This window comes from Urocampus carinirostris, chromosome 1, assembly GCF_059441175.1.
Source record: "Urocampus carinirostris isolate Australia breed hairy pipefish chromosome 1, RoL_Ucar_1.0, whole genome shotgun sequence".
Classification (NCBI taxonomy): Eukaryota; Metazoa; Chordata; class Actinopteri; order Syngnathiformes; family Syngnathidae; genus Urocampus; species Urocampus carinirostris.
In genome coordinates, this window is record NC_142349.1 from 64388908 (window position 1) to 64400143 (window position 11236).

The 11236-nt window shown below is 38.1% G+C and overlaps 1 protein-coding gene across 1 annotated transcript; it reads right to left on the reverse strand.

The window, feature by feature from the left end:
- Positions 1–319: 319 nt before the first annotated feature.
- rbp1.1 (retinol binding protein 1, cellular, tandem duplicate 1) lies at positions 320–10117 on the reverse strand. Its single transcript, XM_088348405.1, has 4 exons — positions 9949–10117; positions 6720–6898; positions 3112–3213; positions 320–726 (listed from the first exon to the last, which is right to left on the reverse strand). Exons 1-4 carry the CDS (start codon positions 10019–10021, stop codon positions 676–678), a joined length of 405 nt encoding a protein of 134 aa, XP_088204531.1. The 5' UTR covers positions 10022–10117; the 3' UTR covers positions 320–675.
- Between the last annotated feature and the right edge of the window lie 1119 nt (positions 10118–11236).

The window sequence follows — 11236 nt, forward strand, 5'->3', positions numbered from 1 at the left end:
TCTCTCCCGTCTTAGCTTAAGTCTCGTTTCTGACCCCGATCACATCTGCTCTCCCATTCTGGCTTACGACTCGCTTCCGACCTCGACCACGTTTTTGCTCTCTGTCCCCGACACCGCCATCGTTCGAGTACGAGAGCGAACACCGGATCGTGCGCGCAGCCCTTCCTCGTTCCAACAAAACTTGTGGTAAACGTTACGCGAGTGGGTCCTGTTTCCGTTCTGGTCCTGACAGCCTTAGGTCCCAAACCTCAAACTTCCAAACTAAGCACCTATTTAATTCCCTATATTTAAAAAAAAAAGTAAATAATTGACAAGAGGGTATTGGAATTTATTTATTTGATCCATTCATTTCACTATTAGTGACATAGTCCCAAACCGAAAGAATCAGGAGGGATAATATTTATTTACAAGCATTGAAACTGACGTCCTTAAGACATCAAGTTGCATTCAAACGATCTCTCGGTGCAATAGTTAACAGCCTTTATGCTTCTGATGCATTTAGATACGTTGATTAAAACGGCATACTGAGCTAGTTGGGGATGCTACATGCTGTTTTCCGAGCAAAGCAATCGTGGTTGGACGATGCAGCCATGCAGTGTTGATTAGTGGCAAATAGTTAAGATGTGTGGATGAGTGCATGAATGGGTTCCGGGCGAGGTGTCTTCAGGAGCTTCTTTAGGACTTCTTGAAGACCTGCTTGGAAACGACTCCTCCAGCTCTAAGCTCCTATGGAACAAACAAAACACATGTCGTCTTTTAATTCGTCTTCTGTGATTTTTCAATCTGAGATCTTTTTTTTGTTACTAATAAGTGCAAAGGGCGCCCAGTCTGGTATGCATATAAAATAACAACTTATCAGGTTATTACTATGTTGTTACTATGTTATTACCTGGGCAATTATTTGACGTAGGGTTAAATAAACTCAACCAGTAGAAAAAACAATTTACTAGAATATCACGATAACCGTAAGTGGTAAGCTTTTTCAAGAACAGGTCCGCAGGTACTTCAGTTGTCCTCAGGGGACACTCTGGTGCCCGCAGGGACCACATTGGAGATCCCTAATCTGGGCTATATACAGCAAAATGAATATACATATTTTGTTTCTTTATTTTCATGTATGTAAAATGCTGCTGCTAATGTCAGCGCGCCATTTTCTTAAAACTTAAGCGAGTCTAACTGCACCATCTTGTTAGTATTGCCTATCTATTCTAATTACTGTATATCTTTTATCTTACTTTTTTACTAAAGTATTTTATTACATGTTTGCCAAATCAGATCTCAATGTAAACAATTTACACTATTTTATTCTATTCTATTCTATTCTATTCAATTATATTATGTTATATTATATTATACTATATTATATTATATTATATTATATTATATTCCTTGAATTAAATTGTGGGAGGACGCCAGATTCTTATATACTGAATTTTCTTTTTGCCATCGACTTGTCTCACTGGCTCCCGTCTTGTAATAACAGTTCTCTCCACCAGAGTTCGCTGCTGCTTGAGAAACCAAACGCCCCAGAAGTGTTTCCCATTCCTAGCTAGAAATATGAATCTGCGCTAGTGTGAATTTTATCAATCAATTTGAGTCAAATTCCAGTTGCTTTTGGTTGTTTTATAAAGTTTAGTCCACTTCAACTTTGGTATATTTAGTGTACTTTATAAGTCTTTACTTTAATCCAAGTTGATATCTTATTGGTGTTGTTTTACTTATCAAAAGGTTAATTAAATCTCGGTTTGGTATTCTACACAACCTTCGTTGCAACCAAAGATGGGTAAAACTAAATAAAGAGCGCTTTTTAACACGTTGTTTTGTAAAAATGCATAGTTTGGGTAAGATTAACTATCATTTGTCATAGTTTGTTGACGTGACATTGGACATTAAATCTACTGTATACAGAAACTCTTGTAAATGAAAACATTTCGTGTGCAGCAGGATTTCCTGGGAGTCGCGTGAAATAATTTATGTGGAATTCATAAACAAGCATTTAATGGTTTAAAGCAGGGGTCACCAACGAGGCTTGTTCTGAAAATAACTCGCCAGTAATGGGTTATTGTGATTTTCTAACTGGCATGCCGTTTTAGGGGTTGCCTAAGACTACTTTAATCCTACTTCTGATAATTACAACCTGTTAATAACATGATAATAACATAGTAATAACACGATGACTTGTTATTTCAGAAATACACATCAAGCTCTGAACCTCGACAAATATAATATCACCTATACTGACCTATTTGATCCTAATCTGTCATTTCAGTTACATGTGAAAAATATAACTAGAATAGCTTTCTTCCACCTCAGTAATATTGCAAAGATTCACCCAATGCTGTATCAATCGTATGCTGAGATTATAATTCATGCGTTTGTTAATTCCCCAGTTTGATTACTGTAATGTATTGCTTTCTGGTCTCCCGGTGTCTAGGATCAAAAATTTGCAACTGGTTCAAAATGCGGCAGTGAGACCTTTGACTGAGACAAGAAAGTTTGACCATATCTCTCCGATAATAGCTAACTTGCACGTCCTGGTCATCTTAAGATGTGACTTTAAGGTTCTGTTGGTATTATACAAAATTATGCATGGACTTACCCCCTTTTATCTCTCTGATTTGATTGCCCCCTATGTTCCTACACTGAGCCTTTGCTCGGAAAACGCCGGTCTACTTGTGACTCCAAGAGCCAAGAAGAAGTCTGCACGCTCGAGAGCATTCTCCATTTGGGCCCGGTGCTGTGCAATGCTCTGCCTCCGGAGATAAGATCTGCTACCTCAGTGGAAGTTTTTCAATCTGGACTTCAGACCCACTTCTATACAATAGCTTATGATTGATGACCAAATGGTTTCCTATTTTCCTCGTGCTGGGGTTTTTGAGTTTTTCCTTGCCTGCATGTTAGTTGAAGATCAGGGGATGGTGTCATTGCAACCTGTGCAGTCCTTTGAGACATTTTGTGATTAAGGGCGTCACAAATAAATGTGACTTGCAAAACTGGTAGGTGTAAGCAACAACCAGTGACAAAAATGTAGGTCTCAAATCAGTGACTTCTGGTTTAAAGTAAGGAAAATGTAGAATTTATTTTCATAGCAGTATCTAGTAAGGTCCTCACCAGATGAAGCTCGTCTCCTTCCACCCAATGGGTCCAACCTCTTCCTTCAATCTCGCCTTTCTGCACACAAACCAGTTTATCTCCTTCCCAGGTGATGGTGGTCTGAGCGTACAGAGTAAAAGGAAAGATTTATGACATGAGTTTGTTAGTCAGTAATACTCACCAAAGGGATAATGGATATGGAAACGTTCTTGTCGTTAATATGAACATATAAACAGACTAGCAGGAAGCACGTGACTTTCACACTGAGATTTTTTAAACAAGATTATAGTTTATCCGTAATCAGCTTATCAGGAAATAAATACCTCTCTCTCTCAAGGTATAAAAGATCCCTTTCAGTATTTAATCTCATGAGACGATTACGTGTAGTACAATGGTAGAATTGCCGTTATTATTCCTATTATCAACACATTCTTAACTTATTAACTTATTGTTTCTGACCCTGACCACGTTTTTGCTCTCCCGTCCCGGCTATCAATCTGTTTTTCCATCCCTGATACGCCATCGCCCGCTACGAACGATCCACTTCCGTATTCGGATTGCAATCAGATTGCGAGGGCGACTTGCTTCCCATGCCCAGCGAGCACCGGATCGTGGGCGCAGCCCTTCTTCTTTCTATTCAATAAAACTTGTGAGAAACATTATGCAATTGGGTCCTGTTTCCGTTCTGGTCTTGACAGATACCAATTCCAGATTTTTGATCGTTTGTTTTGAGTTTTAAAATATAAGATTATCACAAAAAAACAAGTTTATTATTTTTTTCATGATGTCAGGAATTTCTTTTCAGACAAAATGAAACCCCAAAAACTTTAGCTAGAAAATAAATCCTTCTCGATAGGACTCTATAAACACAAACTTTTATACCCTAACCAGGTAGTTTAAGGGGGTGAAACAGATTGGATGCTAATTTATTATTTTCAGTGCATTGCTAATGTAATACACTGTTTAAACAGATTTGTTAAGCTATCTGATTGTGGTGAAATCGAAGGACAAACTAGGTCTAAAGATTGATACCCTTGACAAGGGCCGATACCATTATCCACTGCCTTGTAGTTGTATTTAAGAATCTGTACTTATTTTTTTATAAATCTGTTTTTATTGGCTGTAGTCCATCCATGAGTATGTTTGAAATAATTTTTCCTAGGTTAAATGATATTTAAGCCTATTCAGAAACAGAACTTTGTGTCACGGTTGACATGGCGCCCAATTGGCCCTGCCGGTGTGCGGCCATCTAAGGCTCATTAACAGATTGGCTTTCCATCTTTTTAAGCACAGTGCGCTCTCTCTTACTTTGTCGGTCCGTCAACAAACGTCTGCCCTGCAAGACGTGGGTTTCAAGGCGGTCCTGTTCCTGTTGGTATTTCCTGTCCGGTATTGTTCCCGTTTCATTTTTCCTGTTTAATTTTAGTTTCCGTTTTTTTTTCCGTCTATTTTTGTCCTGTTCATTATTTTCTCCAGTTTTCGTTCCCGTCTAGTTTCTCCTGTTTATTTTTGATATCCTGATTCGTTATCTATCCTGTCTGTCCCATCCTGTCTGATATCAACTCGGCAATTGGAATCGATCTTGTCAGTCTCGGGCTTCCTGTCTTTCCACGCCAGACCGGCTGCCTAACGTGCATGACTCCCCATTTACCGTAAAATTAAAGGCTTGTGTGAGAACTGATCCTGTTCTGGTTCTTGACACTTGGCCGTGTTGCTTAAACTCTCCAGGTATTCATTTAGATTATTTTTGCTTTAATGGAATGTTAACCAGCACCACGGCAGCACAGTGGTTAGCGTGTGTGTGGAACAGTTCTGAGGTCATGGGATCAAACCGTCCTGTGTGGAGTTTGCATGTTCTCCCCGTGCTCGCGTGGGTTTCCTCCGGGCACTCCGGTTTCCTCCCACATTCCAAAAACATGCATGTCAGGTTAATTAGCCGTTCCAAATTGTCCCTAGGTGTGAATGAGCGAGTGAGTTGTCTGTCTCTGTGTGCCCTGTGACTGGCTGGCAACCAGTTCAGGGTATCCCCTGCCCACTGCCCGAAGATAGCTGGGACTGGCTCCAGCACCCCCGCGGCCCTACTGAGGATAAGCGGTGCAGACAATGGATGAATGGATGGAATGGTAACGAATATATCAGTATACATTCATTCAACTTTTGGTGACAATGGATACTCAGGAGTAAGGTGATGAATTTGTTGTTCTGAACATATGTTTTTTATTTAAAACGTTAATTATCGTTCTTAAATATTGATTTACGATGATGAATACTTATAAGGCCCTGGGATTTACTTTTAGTTTTTATAGTTCTGTTAATCATTTTATAAAATGTATTATCAAATATATATTTTAATATTTATTATCGAATATATATACATATATACACATATACACGTATACACATATATAGATTAGTTTTAAGTAGTTGAGGAGATAACACGCTCGTCTTGGGATCAAGCATGTAACGAGTATCAAACTGTATGTAACACTACATGCCCACACTGTTTTGTGTAAATATTGTGTAAATTATAACCTTTATCTTTTTTTTACTTTATCTTCTTTATTTTCTTTTATCCTCACTGTAAAATGTGAAACTGGAGTGCCACGTCCAATTTCGTTGTCATATCCATCCATTATCTGTACCGCTTATCCTCAGTAGGGTTGCGGGTGTGCTGGAGCCCATCCCAGCTATCTTCGGGCAGTGGGCAGGGGACACCCTGAACTGCTTGCCAGCCATCGCAGGGCACACAGAGACAGACAACTCACTCGCTCATTCACACCTAGGGACAGTTTGGATCGGCCAATCAACCTAACATGCATGATTTTGGAATGTGGGAGGAAACCGGAGTGCCCGGAGGAAACCCACGCAAGCACGGGGAGAACATGCAAACTCCGCACAGGAAGGTTGGTAGCTGGATTTGAACCCATGACCTCAGAACTGTGCCGCACACACGCTAACCACCGTGCCGCCGTGCTGCCCTCGTTGTATGTTCAACCCATTTTGTTTCAATGATAATAAAGGTTTATTCTTATTTTCCCCCCATTTTATTAACACTCCACTTATTGAAACATAAATATTTTGTTTGTTTGTTTGTACATGATTCAATTGTTTGTTTGTTTGTACATGATTCAAATTGAATCGTTTCTCCGGCGCCGTCACGAATGGCAGCCACTCCAGCAGCTCCCGTGTTATTTTCGATTGTTCTCAGCTCAGGGATGCTGCTGGAAAAGTGAATTTCCCTTCGGGGATGAATAAAGTATCTATCTATCTATCTATCTATCTATCTATCTATCTATCTATCTATCTATCTATCTATCTATTCTATTCTAAGAAGTCACGGGTTTGATTCCTGTATCCTTGGGCAAGACACTGAATCCCTGATGCTACCGATAAGCACGTAGTTGCCTTGCATGGCTGACGCTGCTATCGGTATGTGAGTGTGTGTGAATGGGTAAGTGTGGAGATCTTCATTGACTATATAAATGCAGACCATCATTTAACTCTTTTGGTTGCATAGGAAATACAAAAATATAATTTTCCAAATAATCACATTAAACTCGGCTGTTTTTTTTTTAATAATTGATGAAAAACATCACAAGCAGCCATTTAAGATTAACAGTACTCACCATACACTTCCTGTCATCTACGCCGGACAAATCCTCCTCGAATTCTTTTCCAATATGGAAATCCATGTTGTAGTTTTTAAAGGTACTGAGGGTTTTGATAACAATGTGATCTCCGTCGTGGACGATATCCTTGTCCGGCTTCAGTAGAGTGGCGATTTTTCTGATGGCAACGTTAACATCTGGAATAAAATCGAAAAATAAACGGGCAAATCGTTCAACACGCCTTTTTGCAAAAGATTTATTTGAAAGCAGAGGAAAAAAAATGTCAATTATGGAAAAATGTGAAGACATCTTAGTGATTTTGGTCTCTCAGATTTTTTCTTTCATATTAGGTATGTTGCAACAAACATCACTTCACAAAATCAACAAATCACATGAAAAGGAAAAAAATTGATGATGGGTTGTAGCCAGGGTTGGGTAGGTTTACTTTAACTTGATTACTTTCCAATTACTTTTGGATTGCTCCAATACCAAATATGCTAATAAAAGACAAAAGAAACTAAAAATGAATAAAATGACTAAATTTTGTGCAGGCTTGGGGAGTAACGGAATACATGGAACGGCAAAAATGATGTTGGCAAGCCGTTTGGATTTATTTTTATTTTGTTTCTGTCGCATTTTATGTTAGTTTTGCCGGAGATCAAAGAGATCAAAGCCAGGAGAGAAAGCTTACCAGGTGTTGTGAGTCATCATTTTATTCCTATTTAGTTTATTTTGTCTTTTATTAGCATATTTGGTATTGGAGTCATCCAAAAGTAATTGAAAGTAATGAAGTTAAAGTAACCCTACCCAACCCTGGTTGTGGCTAAAGGCATACAAGACGGTGTTTCCTAATGTTTTGGGTTTTCCAATGTTTAAAAATTAAATCCCGGGAACCAGTTTCATGTGTGTTTTTGTCATTATAATCTTTTTTTTTTACTCATTTTGTGTCACGGTTGCCAGGGTGCCCATTTGGCCCCGCCTGTGTGGCGCCAGCTGCGGCTTGTTGAGGGATTGGCTTTCCTTCTATTTAAGCTCAGTGCCCTGACTCTCCCTTTGTCAGTTCGTCAACGAACATCTGCCCCGCAGGACGTGGGTTCTTACTCGGTCCTGTTTCCTGTTGATATTTCCTGTCCAGTAGTTCTCGTTCATTTTGTCCCGTTTAATATGGCTTTCCAGTTTCCTTCACGTCTAGTTTGTCCTGTTTAATTTCGATATCCTGTTTTAATATCAATCCTTTCTGTCCCGTCATGTATGGTATCGACTCCAACCGTCCGATATTTGCTCAGGCAATTGGTATTGATCTCGTCGGCCTCTGGCTTCCTGTCTTTCCACGCCAGACTGCTGCCTAACGTGCATGACTCTCAATTTCCCTTAAAATAAAAGGCTTGTGTGAGAAACGTCACGCATTTGGGTCCTGATCCTGTTCCGGTTCATGACATTTGTGGTCACGGTGACTCAGGAGGTAATACATGTAATTCGTTTAGGTTTATTTCTTACTACAAATATTTTTTACTACACCTGTTTTTCGAGGTTTATAATGTATATTGTTGTAGTTTTTTTCAATAGAACTTGCATGCACTTAAAATGAGAAGATACTGTGAGCGCGTGTAACAATTTTATTTTACTTTGTCAGAAATATTTTTTTTTTTCAGTAGAAAAATAACTAAACTCAGCCAAATTATATGCACGATTTTATCTTCGTTTTATATTTGTTATTATTTCTTTAGGTGGGACCATTTCTAATAGAGCCACCTTCTGAGCAATTTATTAAACAAAAAGAGAAAAAAAAGAGAAAAATCTACTGCCACCTACTGATATGGATGAATGTTAGTTACTCGACTGATCACTGGAAGAACACATCAATATTTAACAATTTAAAGCTTTTTTTTTTTTTACAAAGATAAGATTTAGTCATTTCCTGCAGCACACTAGCCAATGTCTCACAGTGCACTAATGTCCCCATTTTTATAGGAGACCCCTGCCCTGAATAACTAAGCAGAAAATGGATGGATGTTAGTCAATTTAGAAATGATATAGTTAAAATCACAATTTACATTTAACATTTTCTGAGTTTTTTTTTTACCCTCATCCTTCTCCTTACTCTCTAGCAACAAAACAGCCCAAAAACCTGAGACAAATAAGCATTTTCACAAAAAATGAATGAAACAGGACACACAAAATGTGTCAAATTATTTTGAATAGCATTTCATTTTACTGACATAAGGTAAATTACAAAAAATATCAAGCAAATACACGAATAGAAAACCAACCAGAATTTTGCTTAGCACATGTAATATTCTTCCTATGGATCATACAGTTAAAATATGTAAAGAATGCATAGATACATAACTACTATGTTTATTTTTCCTGGTGATTTTTTTAAAATAAATTTTGCATTGTAATAAGATCTATTTTTGTTCGTATTTCTGTTTTTTTTATCCTTTTAGATGTTGTCCTGTGAAACATATTGATTTATATTCTGAATAATCTGGTAAAAAATCTGCACTACATCCACAGGGTCACATTTATCTGGATTAAAAGCCTGATAGGAATAAAAATGAAATATTTCAATCTTAATTCATTCCCAATAACAATTTTAATGTTTGAAAACATTTACGTCAACGTGATGGCGACGGGCACTCGGAAGTCCCCTAAGAACAGCTGATAAGCCGACAGACTGGTTCTGATAATAGCTCATCGTGGTCATTGTGATATATTTTTTTTTAGAATATTTTATTTCTAACTGAAATAGAAATCATTGACATGATTCGTGTCTTTGATTTAGTAATACATTCATCCGTAAATATTTTTAAAATCTATCTAGTCTAGATCTTTACTATTATATAAATCTTGATTCCTCTGTTTGTTTGTATGTGGCTCATAGGCTCCGAAATAGCTGAACCGATTTTTGTGAAAATTCACACAGTGGTACTTTAGGCCTCTGGGAGTGTCTTTAACTCACCTCTAATAAATACCCACAAAATCAATAAACATCTGCTTTTCGTGTACAAGCAGCTCCAGACCCCAACAACCACGCTCAAGTAGAATGCCCAGCAACGCCAAGCCAGGCCATTATGCTTGTCAGCCTAAATATTATATGTGTAAATATTTCAATGCCCTTTTACAAGGCAGATATTTTAGTGGTTGAAGAGCCTTTTTTCAACCCTACATCCAATAATTCCAACCGGGGAAAAATAGCAATACCATAAAACAAGGTTGTGACCCCGGATCTAGATTTCAAACTCACCAAGAGCCTTGAGGTACTCCTCAAAGTTGTCATTGGAAATCATTTTCCAGTATCCGTTGAGATCCACAGGCATTTTGGTAACTTTTCCAGAGGTTTCCCTTACTCTCACTTAAGGAAGTTAGCAGCAGAAGGTCACTTGTGCTCGAGTGCGAATCCCAGCGTCGCAATCTCCCATTTGAACCCAACGCAAACCCTAATCCGATTATTTGCTTGGTTTTCATTTTCCTTTCACCTCCCATTTCCCCGTTCTCGTTCAAATCACGCAATAGCTCGAGCCCCGCCACGATTTATCCTTTGCCAGAACTGCGCAGGCTCACAAAACATACAAAGCAGCAGTGTGTCCTTTTTTTTGCTTACGTCGATGAAGGATTAGGATAAATGAACTACTTTAAGATTTGCATGTACATTAATCACGTGTCGGTCCTGTTTAAATCTAGGCTTAAAACACATGACCTATATTTCACGTTGACAATATCTGTGTAATATTTGTTCTTGCAACATCCATTTTGGCATGGTCATCCCAGAGAAGGGGAATCACCTCTGGTCCCTTCTGAAGGTTTTTTCATTTTCCTCATGTTAAGGTTTTTGAGTTTTTCCTTGCCGTCATGTAGGTTTCAGATCAGGGGATGGTGTAATAATAGTCTGCGGTTTGCAATAATCTGTGGTTTGTGCAGCCCTTTGAGACTCCTTGTGATAAATGGCTATACAAATAAACATGACTTGACTTGACTTATATATTTCAAGAAGTCTTTTCAAGTAAAAAAAAACAAGATACAGCAAATTAACACTGACATTTACTAAAATAAAACCTGAAAAATACAGCACAATTATCAGCGCTAATTCTTTTCAACTTTCTTAATTGATGTATCCGCAGTGAAATATTTGTATATACTCCACAAACCACAAACAAATCCAACTTTTATATTTTTGTTGTACAAATCCTGCCACAATCCCCAGACCTTGACAAAGACAAGCACTGATCTGGGAAAATATCACATCCAGATTACAACCTTAATTTTATATGATTTTTCGGGAAACTAATTAGCAATTTTTTTGACCATTTTCTTACGGTGTTAAGAATAAAACAAAAAAAAAGGCCGTTAATACGCACATTACTGACCATTTTTGTTTCACTAAAATGATAAAAAAACGCATTTGAGAAACTGTATTAACAAGGTTTGATCTAAATATAGCATTTTTACAATCAAAATTTGCACATGATGACATTAGAGCAAATACACTAGCATTAGCAGCTAGCGGTCGTGTCCACAATGCTATCATGAAGAAA